Source organism: Dermacentor albipictus, chromosome 6 (assembly GCF_038994185.2).
Source record: "Dermacentor albipictus isolate Rhodes 1998 colony chromosome 6, USDA_Dalb.pri_finalv2, whole genome shotgun sequence".
Classification (NCBI taxonomy): Eukaryota; Metazoa; Arthropoda; class Arachnida; order Ixodida; family Ixodidae; genus Dermacentor; species Dermacentor albipictus.
The window spans coordinates 119,966,444-119,984,072 of record NC_091826.1 but is presented as its reverse complement, the minus strand read 5'-3'; the positions used below and the strand labels follow the sequence as shown (position 1 = coordinate 119,984,072).

General features: G+C 45.8%; 1 protein-coding gene across 9 annotated transcripts in view; it reads right to left on the bottom strand.

The window, feature by feature from the left end:
* The window catches only part of LOC135913786 (putative protein kinase C delta type homolog), a 725,274-nt gene that overhangs the window by 382,971 nt on the left and 324,674 nt on the right, over positions 1–17,629 (bottom strand). For 8 of the 9 annotated variants that reach the window (XM_070541297.1, XM_070541298.1, XM_070541300.1 and 5 more), the window contains 2 exons: positions 8,474–8,727; positions 6,574–6,721 (listed from right to left, as the gene is read on the bottom strand). In XM_070541297.1, the coding sequence (XP_070397398.1) occupies positions 6,574–6,721; positions 8,474–8,512 (187 nt within the window). In that variant the 5' untranslated portion in view covers positions 8,513–8,727. Of the gene's footprint in view, positions 1–718; positions 726–6,573; positions 6,722–8,473; positions 8,728–17,629 lie in introns of those variants that run through there. The other variant, XM_070541301.1, reaches the window with a different exon arrangement.

Genomic DNA, 17,629 nt, shown 5'->3' with positions numbered 1-17,629 from the left:
TCTCTCTCTCTATATATATATATATATATATATATATATATATATAGCGGCCAGCGGAAGCTGGGGGAGCGTATGCATTTCAAGAGATTTGACCTGAAATGGGGCTAGTCTACATTCGCATTTTAGCTGTGGTGCTCTGCTTTCTGTAAAAGACAGTGCCGCGAAGGCAACGCGTCGCTATAAGTGACATTAGAAACTATACCACGCTCACTGATTAACCATTCCCTTATTTATCACGTACCAATCAATTTTTACATCGTGGGCATGAGCGTTACCATCGCAACATCGATCACTCTAAAACCAATCACAGCACCGTTCTTGCTCAAATTTCGCAGAAAGACGGTATTTTGGAGTCTACCTCATTCAGTATGACAGCTGACACAGTTAATTGCTTGGTTAAATAAAATTGAAGTTGCCTTCGTTTTCGGAAATGCAAGCTGCTGCCGCGACAGCACTACTATAAACTTTTGTTGTGACTTGCCGGCAGCCGCACAAATTAGGTGTTGAGGGAGGGTTGCCCGGTGCTTCCCACTCCTCTGGAACGCGCAGGAACCCTTCCTGAACGGAGTCGAGATTGGTCGCAGAACAACGCGCCTTCATTGCGATAAGACCTGAATAAAAGTCTTTATGTTCTTGGACTTGGGTAAACTCTCGAGGGTCACATTGTTATCGAGACCTTTGTTAGAGTGTTTTATAACTTATACGTTGCTTTCTGCGGCGGAATCTCCTCAATCATTACTACACCTAGGGCCGGGGCTCTTTCGGGATGGTGCGGCTTTCATTATCGCCAATGACCTGCCATTCGTGTGAGCGTCATCACTGCGAGCACTGTGGATGTGTCCAGTCACGTTGGCCGACGCCCGAAGTGTGGGTGGGAGGAGCGCTGTTGAAATTTTGACAAAGTGTAGCTGCGTAAGAGTACGGAAATGAGCCTCGTTGTCGTCGCGGCGGAATGTCCGCATGGCTACGCCCACTACGCACCCGCAGCCTGATGACCTCTTTGGGATTATCATGGCAACAAATTAGCAGGGCAAATAAACAACAGAGAAAGAAAGAAGTAGGGGAAGGAAGAAAGAAAGAACGCCAGAAAAAAAGGAAGAAACAAACGAACAAAAAAACCAGAAAGGCTGCCGGACAAGCGTATGCAACAACGAAACAGGGGCTATGAATAAAATGGTAAGTGGGAAATCAAATTCACCGAAGTAATGAACTGGCAGCAGACACCCGTGTTTTGGGAATGCAGTGGGCTTTACGAATACCTTCGCAGATGTGCGCCAATCCTAGCAAGTTATACATCAAAACACACGGAAGATGTACAAGGCAGTTGTCTCCTCCTTCAGTAGTCCTAGAGGTCTGGTACGCCGCTACCCGAAATGACATTGCAAGCGTTTTCACTATATCAGTTGCAGTTCCTTCGCTATACGGGAGTCTTTTTCAGACGCTTCGCTAAGCGAGCTTTTTACTTTTATACTATCTGCTCTATCCGATGCGTGTTATTGCATGCTGCATTAGCTTTACTCGATCGGCTCCACACCGTAATATGCACCTGTGCCTATTAAATAGATGGTGCCCAAACTGACACCCCAGCGACCGCTCCCCCTGGATGACAGGAACAGATCTCGAAGGTGATGTTTCTTGCTGACTGCATGTCACGGAAGCAGTTCGGAAGCCATATATACGTCATAAAGCCACGTTATAGAGATCACTTTAATGGGACCACAGCAAGGGACGTTGCCGTTACACACACACACACACACACACACACACACAAAAAAAGACAACTGTTGTGCAACTCTCCTACACATTTAGAAGCAAAAAATTTTTTTTTTTTGCTAGTCATTCTCGCACGCATATGGAGCCCCCGTGCTGCGCACTTTGATTTATGTGGCTCAAACCAAGTGCTTCAAACACATTCGCCTAGTTTCTGGAGATCGCCGAGCTCTGGATTTCTGTGATCTCAAGGGCACGGGCGCATTCACACCTTCGTTCTATAGGAGTGCGGCCGACAACTCGTAGAATTTCTGATCACGCGTCAACTGCAACTTCCGATGGTGGGGCGGCTTCCGCTGCGGCTGCTAGGGTTTGAGTATTGCATCCCTCTTGCGCCTTCAGAGTTCCCAGTGTTTCCTTTTTTTCTCTTTTTTTTCAGATTTGAAGCTGCGCTGACGAATTTCCGCTTACAATCTTCGCTTCCTCTGCTGAACGGACGAATGATCGGCTTGGCTTCGGTTTCGAGTGTATGGTGCAGGCTTCTTCTGACTGCGATGGTGAGTGGATCCCACATTGCTGCAATGCGAGTCAGCGTGGTAGGAACCAATTCAATATACCACGAAATTTCGCAGGCCACGAGCTGGCTGCTAATAATTATTCGTAATTGTTTTCGTTATAACACAAACTCAGACTTCAAGATAAATATATGCAAAAGACGAGATGTACGTTGCTTAGAGATGTATCGTTTAATGTACAAGCATTTTAGGTTTATAGTAAAACTATTTGTCTCATGCGAGAAGAAAGGTTACCTAAACAGTATGATGTTATGCGAAGTTCTCTGGCGTACAGTGCGATCATATTCCACTCGTCTGCAAAACTGTCAGCTATGTATTTGCTTATAGAGCTGTGAATCTTCGTACATGCTAATAAATGTTTGTGCTCCTTTCATTTACTATGTTCAGTGGCTTCGTAGACTGTTGAGTCGAATGTGTTTATGCTGTTCGACTGCATTCAATGTTCTCCGGTGCTTTTGGCTATTTAATTTTGCTTTCCATGCAGCAAGCAGAAGCCGGTGCCTCCCGAAAACGCCAAGTTCTCGACGTTATCATGCTATTAAAGGACACATGAGCTGAAAGCCAACTTCTGAATGCACTCCGTTCTCTCTCTGAAAAAAAAAAGGTACTATTGATCGCAGCATGGCCGTTATAAAATAGGTCGTGTAATAGATAATCCGGGAAGTCAACATCCCACCTCACTGAGGATAAAGTTGCACAGCACAAGCTTGCTGCGATGATTGCCAATATCACACACGACTGCCACAGCACCCCTACTTTTGTGGGTTCACACCCACTCCCGTCTCACTCCTATACGCAGGTTCGCTTCTTCTGAAGAGTCTTCAGCTGATGGCCCAAGTAGACGGCTATAAGGAAAAGTTCAATCTCGAAGCCAAATGTGATTTTCCATGCTCATATACGTGCAAACCCATAAATGTTCTTTATATGAGCGCGGAAGACATTTGAAATTATATTGCACTTAATTGGAAAACTAATTTTGAGCAACCTGTGTAAGCGTAACTTTGAATTGAATCTGTACTTCTCTGTTAGAAAAAGTTCAGGCAAATGTCATAATAAGCCTTAACTGCCGCGTTTAGGACTTAAGAAATTCTGAATATTTCAGTAATAAACCGCTATTGCAATGCCGAAATTAAATTATGGGCTGTTACTGGCCATAACCGCGGTTTGATAATAAAACCCAATCCATAAGTAGGGGGACTAAGGGGTGCCAGCAGCAATGGCATCTTATTACACGGCGAGCGAGTTAAATTACTTCCTTCAGAATAGTAACCGCTCTCTTATCTATTTCAATGTGCGCAGCCTCTGCAAACAATATGATGGCTTCCAGAATGTGGTTTCAACTCTTTCACTTTATAAATCATTCACATCTGAGAGACTTAGCTTAGCGAAGTTGACAAAAACTTGTACTGTTTCCCTTCCTGTAAATCCGAGTATGCCCACAGACAGTCCCGTAACTACGGTAGAGCAGCTGTCTATACCTCGTCTTAAATACCGTGCAAACGAAGACTCGACCTCATGTTAAGTATTCAATACTGGGTATCGGTGTGGCTGGAATTTGGTCCTAGCTTTCTCAACAGCCATAACAGAAATGTCATCTTTGGTCGCATTTACCGTTTACCTTATTCTTCAGCTCCCAGATTTTCGTATTTTCTCGAAAAAAGTAATGGGACAGTTATCCATGCAGAAAGAAAGAATGTCGTAATTATGGGTGATATTAACATGAACTTAATGGAGTTATCCCCAAGCTCTGTTAGTTATTTATCTTGTTTTCATGGCTTTGGTTATGAATGTCTTATTAATGTACCTACGCGTTCCATTCTTGGGAGTTCCAGCCCTGTAACCGATCATGCATTGTCTCGTCTTTTGATTCCACCTGATGTAGGAGTACATGAAACTGACATTACCGACTATTTCCCCGTCATTCTGCACACTACCTCTGCACACTATTCTTATTCCGTCTTTTACACCAAACGTGTCTTGATAAAAAAACTATTCTCGGAAGCTGTATCTCATACTGACTGGTATATCGTTCTTAACGCCAGCGATCTGCAGGTAGCCTTACCGCGATTTCTAACAAAGTTGTTATCACGCTATCATTCCTACTCTCAGATATTCAGATGTAAATAGAAAGTGGCGTCACATCAAAGCCCATAGGTCACCGATAGTCTGCTTAAGGCGATGCGCACACGAGAAAACATTTATAATAAGCAAAAAAAGAAGAGCCATTCAATGTAAGTTTACGTGCCTGGTACAAAAACTTCTGCAACTGACTTTCAGCTTGGCTTAAAGAAGCTAAAACCAAATATTATGAACAAAAAGTAGTTAAACGTGGTTCTTTTGTAAAGAAAAGAACGGCAAATAGTGAATTCATTTTCGAATTGGAAACAAGTAGCTGATAACATAGCCAAAATATCCCACGATAGTAATACTTATTTGGAGCCGCTTAAGACTGCGGACCCTTTCGGCGATTTTTTTCTTTCCTAATATCTCCAGTGAAGGAGAACCGAACTTATATGCACCAAAGCGCCTTCCACAGTCATTTTATGTGTTTCCAACCACTCCTGATGAGGCGGTATCAGTAATTAGCAATTTAAGAATAACTGGCTTTGGACTGTACAACACTAAATGTTGTCCAGTCCTGCATGTTAATTTCTAAGTCAATATGATTGTTCTGTCCGAAATTATTAACCTGATGTTTAAAACAGGCGCCTTTTCTCGCGAACCATAACGTGGTAAGGTTGCCGCAGTTTTTAAGAAAGGCAATCACTCATTACTGTATAGGCCAATCTTTGTGTTACCCTTTTTAGCAAGGTGATCTAAAAAAATTGGAAAAACGATAGATAAAATACCCAAACAAATTTATTAATCTTTCACCTAACAAATTTCGATTTCGTTCCGGTGACGCCACTGACCTATCACTTGTACCTCGTACTGACCAATTAAGGAAAGCCATTGATGATGGCAAATTGTCAGGATCCTTATTTGTAGACTTTTCGAAGTCATTTGGCAGCATTTATCACAACATTCTTAATGCCAAACTAGATTGAATAGGTATAGCAGGTCCTCCTTTGCTACTATTTGGCAGCTGCTTACGAGACAGATAACACCTTTTCAGTGTTTCCGATGCTTATTCTAAACCCAGAATGACTGACTAATTTAGGTGTATCACGAGGACTTACATTGGGCCCGTTGCTCTTATCCTTTATAATAATGATCTACCTAACTGCCTCTCACGTTCTAAGCGTATACAATATAGCGATGACATAACACTTCATATTCTGGCGAATATCCGTAAACAGTAGTAACCACACTTAATAGCGATCTTCGTAACTTAGTTCAATGGTGCAAAATGAATATACATACCAATAATCCCACTAAAATTAAATTTACGCACTAATTATGTACGTACTAATTATGACAAACAGACCGTTCACTTTGTAGTCATATCACCATGGAATACATTACCATTTGTCATAAAACTCCAGAAAACCTATAGATATACTGCCATGAATTCAAAAGAATTTTGTTATGCCATATGTATGTGACACAGTGCATTGAATAAACCCGGTTTTCATTTTAGACTTGCCGTCTTGTGTACTTGAACATGTTGCTTAACTTCTTTTTTTAGTTTGTTTCTTTTTTCGTCCTCTTCTGTGCACGTCTTATCTACGTTCACTACATTACTTACTGCCTATACATTGTTGTCCATTGAAATCTTCATTTGTTTATATGTGCTTATCATTATTTATGATTTTTGTGATTGTACTTATTCAGCTGCTGTTCCTGCCAGTGTAACCTTTATGTTAACCATGAACAGGAGGTCTCAATTCAGTTTTTGATATGGAACCTCCTTCTGTGTACCTCAATCTGTAAAGCGTCTTGGGAAATAATAGGAATTGATTGATTGATTGATTGATTGATTGATTGATTGATTGATTGATTGATTGATTGATTGATTGATTGATTGATTGATTGATTGATTGATTGACCGACCTATGGACCAGACGGCCCCTGGTAGGGGCCACGTGGGGTTCTTTGACTTGCACTTAAACATAAGCACGCAAGCATTTTGGCGTTTTGCCTCCACCGAAAGGTGGCCTTCACGGCTGAAACCGAAACCGTGCCCTAGAGCTTAGCAGCAAAATGCCATGGCCAATGCGCCGCCACGATAGGTACCATTCACAACGCGCGGTTTGCATCGTAAGCGCAAGTGTTCCGTATAGGTGACGTCACACCACGTGAAATACAGGCCTGCTGTGCAGTAACGTATAGGATGAATTGCGCGCACCCGGAATCTCCTCGGCCTCCTTGAGGTTGACGACGCAGAAAGGGTCGACGATGTCGTGCCTCGCCGGTGTCGGCTGCTGCTGCGTCGGCGCCTGCTGGTCCGAAGGTTCGTGTCCGCCCGTCTGGCCGTTGTTGGGCGACAGCTCCACCTGAACGAAGAGCACAGTGTGCGTCAATGGCCAGTGCGCCTTCGAGAAATTCGAGCACAGAACAAGCGCACCTCCCGAGAAGACAGGAAAATCACAAAGAGGAAAGTCAATTGAAATTGTTGGGTTCAGCCCAGTGTGCTGCGAAAGGGAAAAGTGTCACCCACGCGATTTGTACTACGAAACTACACTCGGAGCTAGGAAGAATTTTTCTTTAACTGCGGAGCTTTCTTTCTGTGAAACCCATATGGCTTAGCTTTGTCGTTTAGTGCTACAAGTGGAGTGGAGAAACGGGAGAAGAACGGGGACATAGGGGCCCTATTTTGTTAATCCTGGCCATATAATACCCCCAGACAATGGAGCCATCGAATACACCGGGGAAATTAGCTGTAGTTGAAACGAAAATGTAGAAAATAATAAAGGGAAATAAAATTGGACAAAAAAATAACGCGTCGCCGGTGGGAGCCGAACTCCCAACCTCCGTATTACGCGTGCGTCGCACTACCAGTTGTGCTGCAGCAACGGTGATCAAACCGACCACTAACTTGGGTATTTATGCTTACTAGAAGTAGCCCTAGGAGTCTTAGCCAGCGCCACTCAGAGGTCCAAGGGGCGCTGGATAAGGAGTCGTTGTGTCTGCAAAACAGTATGGAAGGCCTCAACTACAAAAACTCCTCTAACTACGGAAATATTGATAATTTCCGGCGCGGAATACTTAAAACACAGCTGTAGCAGTAGTTACGTAATTGTTCTCCTAAAAAAACGAAAAAGTACCACCCGCTACGTCTAGCAGAAACTCGAACGCCATCTATATACATGACTCTTCATGCTAAACTGCCGGCTCATTCGCGCTTAAATTTTGCACATGTAGACTTTGTCGAGTGAGTTTAGCTTACTAATATATTTATGGCCATTTGGATTATCAGTAAATTGGTATTTCCATTTCGGCCTTGCTTGGAACGACGTAGTGAATTAACATGATGCGAAGTTAAACTTGCGACCTGTCCAGTTCATAAAAAGCGTGTTATGGAATTACGTGTAGGCTAGGATAACAATAAACACAATTGTACGCATCGCATTAGTTCTAGTACATCACTTAACCGCTTCAAAGAGGGTGGCACAAATCATAAGTACTCAAAAACTTCAGCAGAGTTGTAGCGTGTAGCATCGCGTTACTGTTTGAATATTTCTATTTCTTTTCCTTCTGCTTCCTGCTTTTATTCCCTTTACCCCTTTCCCCAGCACAGGGTAGCCAGGCTGTACTTACACTGGCTAACCTCTCTGTCTTTCCTCCACTGTTGTCTCTCTCTCCCTCTCTCAACCGATTCACTGAAGCTACATTTCACATTGAATAATATGTGGGCGCTTTTACTGAATTCCTATTCGTCTTGCTGAAATTCAAGGTTCGACGAGGCTTTCGGAGTCCGAGTAGAAGATGCAGGAATCTGAAATGATCGAGAAACTGCAGAAGGTGTAGAGTGTCAGGAAAATGCTGTGGCGCTACCGGTACATTCACTCAAGAAGAAAACAAATCTGGCAAACTCGATAGGCCCAAATTTTCTGGGAAGCAAGGATAATACAGGGGCCCAAATCATGCACATGTACTTGATAAATTAGAATTTGATGAATAGTGAAGAACTGCGCAAGCTCCACCGTTCGTTTTCCTTTCTTTTTGTGTTTACATTTTCGCCAGCACTACGTCGCTTCGCTTACAAACGTGCACCGAGCGTATCAATCGGTTTCGTGATTTCTCACCTGAAGCAGTTTGACGCGAACAAAACCCAGCCCCGTCATGGCTGCTCCTCGCAACACGGTTTCGTTTCGCCCCGAACCGGGTCGTTCGCGGCTTCTCAGCGGCTGTGACGCCCTGTGCTCCCAGGCCTCCTCGTCGTCGGCAGCCGAGGCATCCGAACGGTTGGACGCTACGCTGGCAGCGCTCGACCGGCGACTGCTCGAGGCGCTGCTGCTGCCGGCGCTCCCCGCTCGGCTACTCCCGGAGTTCACCGAACCTGCGACAATTCGGTGAAAGAGAAGGAACGACGGGGTAAGGAAATACGTAAGGCACATCGAAAGCAGTACATGTCCAAGCTATATTGCGGTTTGAAACTATGACACACGTATACTATAGGTGTACGCAAGCTTTGGCAAGGGTTGCTCAAGGGGGACTGAGGCTGAGGCCCTGAAATCTCTATTTCTTAAAACTATTCATCTGCACTGTAATCTCTTTCCATGGGCTTCCCGGAAATCCACGCGTCCCATCATTCCTACCAAGCCTGGATTACATGAGTAAGCAATTTGCTGCCACCTTCTTAAAGAACGCCTTGAATGTATCAACTACGCCTGAGCGCCATGTCCAGCTTCGCGTGAATGTGTTTTTTTACCTCCATTTTTTGTGCACACATCCGGTGCAACTGCTGCTTAAAATAATTTCACTGTTCCCTCTCATCTCGGTCAGGACTTTTCCGGCGTTTCCATGGTCTCGATACAGTAAAAAAATTCAGCGCAACTGTGCCAGTGCTCTTACACATTTGGGCGGGAAATAGCATTTGCGTGGTGGTACGTGCACTTATTGCGATGCCCTCCGTCCCCAGATTGTGAGCTGCGCCATTTGCAGGAATCTATAAGGCATCTACTATGGGAGAGCCCTGAGCGCATGGAAAAGTACACATAGTACCGGGAGACTGACTGACGCTTGTGCCTGTGTCGACAGCAAACCGCTGTCAGAGGCCTGCGCACTGGTACCTCCGGGCCACGGGAAATCTGTTGACACGGGTACTTATTTATCATTTTCTCGGAGACTGCATTTCACCCGCTAACTACTTAATGTTATCTATAGGGAAGTGGGGGGGGGGGGCAGGCAGGACGCCCCTGCATGATCTGGAACTTACGTGAATGTTATCCTTCATTCTACCTGTCGTGAATATCCGCGCCGACCCTTGTAAATCAGATTGAATGCGCGACGCGAATTGTGCATTAGATTCTGGTAATCACGCGGGCACCAACGATAACACTGGAACCTTCCACGCGTGGTGTATAACAGCCAACACGCTTGTTTCCTTGACACAAGTTCGCCCAATAAAAGTTAGCTTCGTCATTCGCAGTTTTGCTGCAGCGTTCTCAACGGTCGCTACAACGTGACACTATTGTTGAAGCTATTGAGGCCTTGCTTGTCTTATCAAGATGCAGGCCCCTGGATTCTAGGCTATGAGACGTCTTGCACTTTTTGTGCTTTGCCTCTTCCCTCTGTCGCCATCGTCACCTATCGTTCTCCCCTGTCTTTACCTTTGCCGTTCCCAGAGCACTGAGTAGCTCACCAGAGGAATGTCACACAGTTCAGCCTCTACCAATAAACTTCTCCTGATTCCATGTTGCGCGGGGAGGTTTTGTTCAACGGGCATAATACGTCCTAGAAGCACTTGTTTACGTGTTCGTCTGCTCAATGTTCAGGTAAAGCGTAGAGTAATATATGAGGACCGAACTAACCTAATAGGAGGATGGCTACACGAACATGCCTTACTTAAGAAAAGGACACCCACATTATGTAACGTTATTACACTTCGTGCTGTTTGGCGCACCGTATACGCGTCATTTTTGCTCAGAATGGGGCGCGTTAGTTGTCTACAGTGCCGACGTGGCCACGCGGATAAAGATGGGAAGTTGGCAGTGGGAAAGTACAAGCATATCTCATCTGTTATGTAATAAAAAGGAAATGTAAGTAATACAATGGGTGTACTTACGTGGTCACTATGTATGTCGGATTCCTAAAACAATGTATCAATCAGGCATCTGCAGCATATGCAGCTTCTGATAAATTCGGCATTATCCTCTAAAAATATAAACTAAATTACGGTGACAGAAAACTAAAATTGTCGAGGTTCTGTGCTTCATCTCATGTGGTGGCATGGAGCAGAAAAGCTTCACTTTAGAAATGCGCGTAAAAAGCGCACAAAGTGATGACGCTGAAATTTCAAAGTGTCGTCCGTCGCAAACGAGTACATGCAGGCAGTGTAACTGGTTGCAATGAAACACGAACACAGCAGAAAAAAGAAAGTAAAATGCCGTGAAAATACACGCAAGTGAAAACGCTTTCGAACCTCCGGAAGCAAAACGACAACGCATATGTACTCTAACAAAGGTTACGTCATTGCAGTTCCTGCGAAAAGCATGGCATATTTCCTTTTTAAAGAACCTCCGCACAACTAAGCCGTGAAGCCGACTACAACTTTTTTTTTTAGACAGATTTCGAATGGAAGCGATTCTGACTCACTTGCAAGCGGTCAGTTTGTTTCACTTGTGCATTGCCGTGACAGTCAGTGTAGCGGAATCACTGTGGGCCGTAATGCGTCACGAGAGTTGTCGCCTCAACTTCCGCCTAAACTCCGAGCGAGGAGTGCCACTCCGTGAGCCGGAAATCAAATGCAGCTGGCACGCAACAAACATGTATCAATGTCCGCTCTTTTCGAGCGTGAATTCGCTTCCATTCTGACGCATCCGCGTGGGCGAACACTCGAAACTGGCGCAGCGAAGAGAATTCGCGTCCTTGGGTACACGTAGCACTCACTCTCCGCCACCCCGCACACACAAACAAAAAAGAAGAAACAAAAAGAATAGAGAAAGGCAGGGTTAAGTTCGCACTCAACGAAACAGCCTACTGTTTATCTAGCTCAACCCTCAGTGGGGAATGAGATACAATATTTTGTTTGCACCTAGCATGTGAGCGACGGCATGCTCTGGGAGCATTGTGTGCACACCAGTGCACGTTCAAGGAACTCTAAAGCCTAGGTAAGCCAACTAGAGCTCCATAAGGACGTGAACACTGAAAGAATTTCCGTGTAAAAGAGCTTTGCAAAGGAAGATTTGCCCCATCGGCTTCTTTCTCAACAAATACTCGGCCTAGCAAGATCCTGTTGCCTCCGTTATATACTGTTTTAACGTGTCTTAGAAAGAAATTTAGGATGCTGTTAAAGTTTTGAAAAGGGAGCCTAAGCTATCTGCAAATCTGCACCTTTTCCTGAGATGTGTGAAAGCGACCAATCTTTTCGCCTGCCTCACGGATTACAGAACCTCTTATTTTATCGCGTTTCTCGCAGTTTGAGTTCAGGAGCACGCATTTGGTTCTACCGGAAGCCGATGTAAGGGCAGCACAGCAATTTCACGCTGCAATGAAAAAGAATGCAAGGAATTCTAAAAACAGAATGGGAACGGTGCAGAGGATCAAACGCACAGCGAGCGTATTCCGTGCACGCCATGAGCTATTTCGGGATAACTAGGGGATTGCAAAGAAATGGCAAACTCAACTATGGTTCTGCACAGAAACAGCTAGTTTAACCAAATTATCTCATTTTAGGTGCCTGACACAAAGGGGCCGGTGAAGGCATCGTTATTAATAGATAGGGCTGCGTGACTGCTGTATCAGTTCGGATGATTTTACTCTTCGCCTGTTCGGTTTTCAGTGAAACCTGTAATGGGTACTTCAGGAAATTTTGTGACATCAGTGCAAGCGGTCTCCATTATCCGGCACTTGGCTGGAAACGAAATCAAAACATGCAAGTAAGCGAGACGTGACACCTGAAGCACTACAATCAGTTTGCGGCAAACGACAACTTTTTTGCACATGCGGGAGCCGCACTTTAACGATCGCAGGCGGTGTGCCGTCGCCCGAGTTCATGTTCTATATCAGCGCTATTTATTGTGCATCCACGCATGAGGCGTGTCTAAATCCTTAACAGTTTGCTTGATTGCATTAGTGTACTTGTATGGAGACGCGTTTTTTTATAACTTAGAAATAAATATTTGGCGTTTACCGCTGTTCTGTGCTAGCGGAAATTTGCAGCAAGGTCGCATTTTATTCCGTGGATTGTTGAACTGAGCAGTTGGCACTGTCCACTGCCTGGTTTTTCACGAAACATCTGCAGTATTTCCGTTCATCTGTGCCGCTCGAAAGCCCGATCCGTAGAAACTAATGGAAACCAATTTCGAAGGCTATGCTTTGCTCTGCTGCAGGCGTCGGAGCTGACATAGGCGAGACGTTTTATTAATATATCACTGCGAGTGGCGGAGACGAAGGCGAATTCAGTCTTTTTTCTTAATAAACCAAGCAAAGCACTGCCATGTGTTATAAAAACCAATTTGGGCCATCAGATGCGATCTTGCTGCAAAATTTGAGCCGGAATAGTGGAGAGATCTGTTATCGCATGCCTGTATATTTAGATCTCGTTATGCCCACTGTCGGCGCTATTTGAGGCAGTGCTGATATTCTGGCATTCGTTATAGGCCGGTGATTAGCATGACATCCACGTACAAGGCCAAATGACTATGGTAAATTAGTCCTGCGCAAGACTGCGAGGTGGAGGCAAGCTCATGAAAGTAAAAGATGTCATCCGCTCTTGTGGCATTCCTAAGGAGCCATGCTCTACAGTTGGGTGGTTGACAATTTTCCCTTTTTAATAACTTAGCGACTTGGTACGACAAATTCCTGAAAAAAATATTTAATGGTTGGTAAAATATACTATTGTGCACCTCGCACTTGTCATTATCTATATATATATATATATATAGACGAGAAGAAAGGGGGGTTGGCCGAGGGGCCCGATTTTTATTATCATATCATAAGAAGCCAACAAACTGTGGGTTCGGTTCCCACCTGCGGCAAGTTGTTTTTTCATCCACTTTAATTTCCATTAATTTACAGCTTCTTCATTTCATTTATTAAACACAAGTTATTTCCCCTATGTTGTTCTTGGTGTCAGTGTTTGTTGGCTTCTTATGATATATATATATATATATATATATATATATATATATATATATATATATATATATATATATATATATATATATATATAAATATATATATATATATATATATATGTATATATATATATATATCATAAGAAGCCAACATATCACATATATATATATATAAATATATATGGGTGCACTGAACAGTTCAGATGATAGCGTCCGTTCGTTACCGAGGAGGCAGGTGACGCAGAGCAGAAACAGCTGGTTTCCCGAACGGCTCACACTCGTTCTAAGCACTGGTGATGCGGCTGGCCCACTGGTTGCACAGCAGGCGTGGAAGAGACGATCTGGCTGCCCTTGTTCTTGTTCTCTTCTTCTTCATTACAATTACCACCGGTGCAAAAGCGGAGCCATCCTGGTGACTTACGATGTGAAGACGAGTGGGTCGTGGAATTGTTTTAGGCGGCGAACGTGAACAACAGCCCGCCCACGGCGGCGCTTGTCGCATGTCGGTGTAAGCGGCTGTAAGTTGACCGTAGAGGTGCGTTCGACGATGCGGTATGGTCCATAATACTGCGAGAGAAGTTTTGTCGAAAGTCCAGGCGTGGTAGAAGGCACGGACAACAAGACAAGTGTGCAGGGAGCGAAGTTTGGATTTGTATCGTCGCCATCACGATTGGCTTTTTGACGTTGTTGGTCGGCGGAGGTTAACCTTTGGGCTAATTGACGGCATTCGTCGGCGTATCGGGCGACGGCTGAAAAGGGAGCACGCTCGGACGTGTCTGGTGTATAAGGCAAAACCGTATCGATGCTATGGGAAGGATCGCGACCATAGAGAAGAAAGTATGGAGAAAAGCCTGTAGTAGCCGTATTATATGCGTACGCGACAAATGGAAGGATGATGTCCCAGTTTGTATGTTCCGATGAAACGTACATGGCGGGTATATTACCAAGGGTGCGATTGCAACGCTCTGTAAGCCCGTTAGTTTGAGGATGATACGCCGTGGTGGTGCGGTGAACTATGCGGCATTGAGCAAGCAGAGCTTCAACCACCTGCGACAGAAACACACGGCCTCTATCACTCAGCAGCTTCCGAGCTGGGCCATGACGAAGAATGAAACGATGGAGCAGGAAGGATGCACCGTCACTGGCGGTCGCTGCCGGTAGAACAGCCGTTTCAGCATAGCGTGTAAGGTGATCGACTGCGACAATGATCCATCGCTTTCTAGTGGGCGTTAGCGGTAGTGGTCTGTATAGGTCAATTCCCACACGGTTGAAGGCACGAGCAGGGCAAGGAAGCGGCTGCAATAAACCGTGGGCCGGATGAGGCGGAGATTTGCGGCGTTGGAATTGCGGGCACGAGCGGACAAACTTTTGGACAAAACTAAACATTCCTCGCCAGTAGTAACGTTCCCGCAGGCGCTCATACGTCTTCAAAACGCCTGCGTGTGCACATTGTGGTTCAGTATGGAAACACGCGCACATGTCGGAACGCCAATTCCTAGGGATAACCAGGAGCCACTTGCGACCATCGGGCTGTTAGTGGCACCGATACAAAAGGTTACCACGGACAGCAAAGTGGGCAGCCTGGCGACGCAGGGAGCGGGAGATGGGAGATGCAGGCAAGCCAAAAAGGAGATCCAAAAGAGAGGCCACCCAAAGATCCTTGCGCTGTTCTGATGCGAAGGTGTCGATGTCGACCGTGGATACCGCCTTAATGGTGGAGAGGGAGGCCGTGTCGGCTGGCAGTGGAGAGCGGGACAAAGCGTCAGCGTCAGTGTGCTTGCGACCAGGTGCGGTATATGACGCGTATGTCGTATTCTTGAATGCGCAAAGCCCAGCGGGCAAGGTGTCCAGACGGGTCTTTTAAAGAGGATAACCAACAAAGGGCATGATGTTCAGTAACCACATTGAAAGGCCTGCCATATAAATAAGGGCGAAACTTCTCGAATGCCCAAACGATGGCCAAGCATTCCTTTTCTGTGACGCTGTAATTGCGTTCCGCTTAGGTCAGCGCACGACTGGAGTAAGCAACGACGTATACTCGGAGTAGCCTGACTTACGCTGCGCAAGGACGGCGCCAAGGCCAATAACACTGGCATCGGTATGCACTTCAGTTGCGGCGGTGGGGTCGTAGTGTCGCAGTATATATAGGCGGAGACGTCAGGAGAAGGCGTAAGGTCACGAACGCGGTGTCGCATACAGGAGACCAGGATGATAGGTCGTTGGTGCCACTTAAGATTTGTGTCAGAGGTGATATAATCGAGAGAAAATTGCGAACAAAGCGTCTAAAGTAAGAACAGTGGCCGATGGAGGCGCGGAGTTCTTTGAGTGTCTTAGGTTTCGGAAACTCTGGCACTTCGCGAAGTTTTGATGGATCGGGGCAAATGCCGTCTTGTGATACGACGTGGCCTAGAATCATGAGCTTGCGCGTGGCGAACTGGCGCTTTTTCAGGTTCAGTTGCAGGCCTGTGTTGGTCAAGGAAGTCAACACTTGCCTAAGGCGAAGAAGATGCGTGCTGAAATCAGGGGCGAACACAACGATCTCGTCGAGGTAGCACAAACAAGTGCTCCATTTTAGGCCACGCAAGATATTGTCCATCATTCGTTCAAACGTAGCAGGCGCATTGCATAGGCCAAATGGCATCACATTAAATTCGTATAAACCATCTGGAGTAATGAACGAACTTTTAGGGCGATCAATTGCTCACATCAGGACCTGCCAGTAGACCGAGCGTAAACCCAACGAAGAGAAGAATTTAGCGCCTTGCAAGCTGTCCAGAACGTCGTCAATGCGCGGTAGAGGGTAGACGTCTTATTGCGTTATCTTATTAAGACGGCCATAATCGACGCAGAACCGAATGGAACCATCTTTTTTTGTGACGAGAAGCACCGGTGATGCCCACGGGCTATTGGAAGGTCGAATGACGCCGCGTCATTCGACCTTCCAATGACGTCGTCCACGTGCTCGCTGATCACCTGACGCTCCTTGGCGGATAAGCGGTACGGGCGCTGCCGCAATGGCGCGTTGGAGCCATTGTCGATGTGGTGGCTGATGGTTGACGAGAGGCCCAGAGTAAGCTGAGCGACATCAAAAGAAGAGCGGAACTGAGCAAGCAGGTAAAGAAGCTGGGAGCGCTGCTGGGAAGTAAGGCCATCGGCAATGAAAGGCGTGGATAAGTCAGGTGATGGCGGAGCAGAAGTGGAAAGTGCACAGAAGTCAGTGAGCTCTGCATTCGAAGCATCCGGCACGTCGGTTATAAACATGTCATCAAAAGGCTGAACATGGCCAAGTGCTTCGCCGCAATAAGCCGTCAGGGCTGTAGGAAGCGGATTGCAGACAACGATGGCGCTGAAACCGGCTGAAATATCAAACGTGGCGAAAGGGAGGGGCACGCCTTTGCGGGTTATGAAGAGTTCCGAAGGAGTGAAGAGGACAGCGGCTTCAGAGAGCGCCACAGAAGACGGGAACAGCGGCACACGAGTACGGCGATATGGCGATGTCTTCCCGAATAACTAGCTTAGCGGGAAGAGAAGTGGCGCCGACGAGGGGCACGTAACACAGAGGCGATAATTCGACTTCAGCACGTGCACAATTGATGACGGCGTTATTTTGTGAAAGAAATTCCCACCCAAGTCTCACGTCGTGAGAACTGGACTAAAGAACCACAAACTCCACAATATAGAGAACGCCCTGAATAACTTTTCTAGCTGTGCATGTTGCTGAAGCAGGCACGTACCCAGGATTATTTTTCGGGGGGGGGGAGGGGAGGGGCCACTACCTCCATCATCATCATCATCATCATCATCATCATGTTTTATGTCCACTGCAGGACAAAGGCGTCTCCCTGCGATCAAGAGTTACCCCTGTCCTGCCGCCAACCGATTCCAACTAGCACCCGCGAATTTCCTAATTTCATCGCACCATCTATAGTTTTCTGCCGTCTTCTACTGCGCTTTCCTTCTCTTGGTACCCATTCTGTAACCCTAATGGTCCAACGGTTATCTAACCGGCGCATTACATGACCTGCTCAGCTACATTTCTTCCTCTTGATGTCAATTAGAATATCGTCTATACCCGTTCGCTCTCTGATCCAAACCGCTCTCTTTCTCTGTCTTAACATTATGCCTAGCAATCTTCGTTCCATCGCTCTTTGCGCGGTTCTT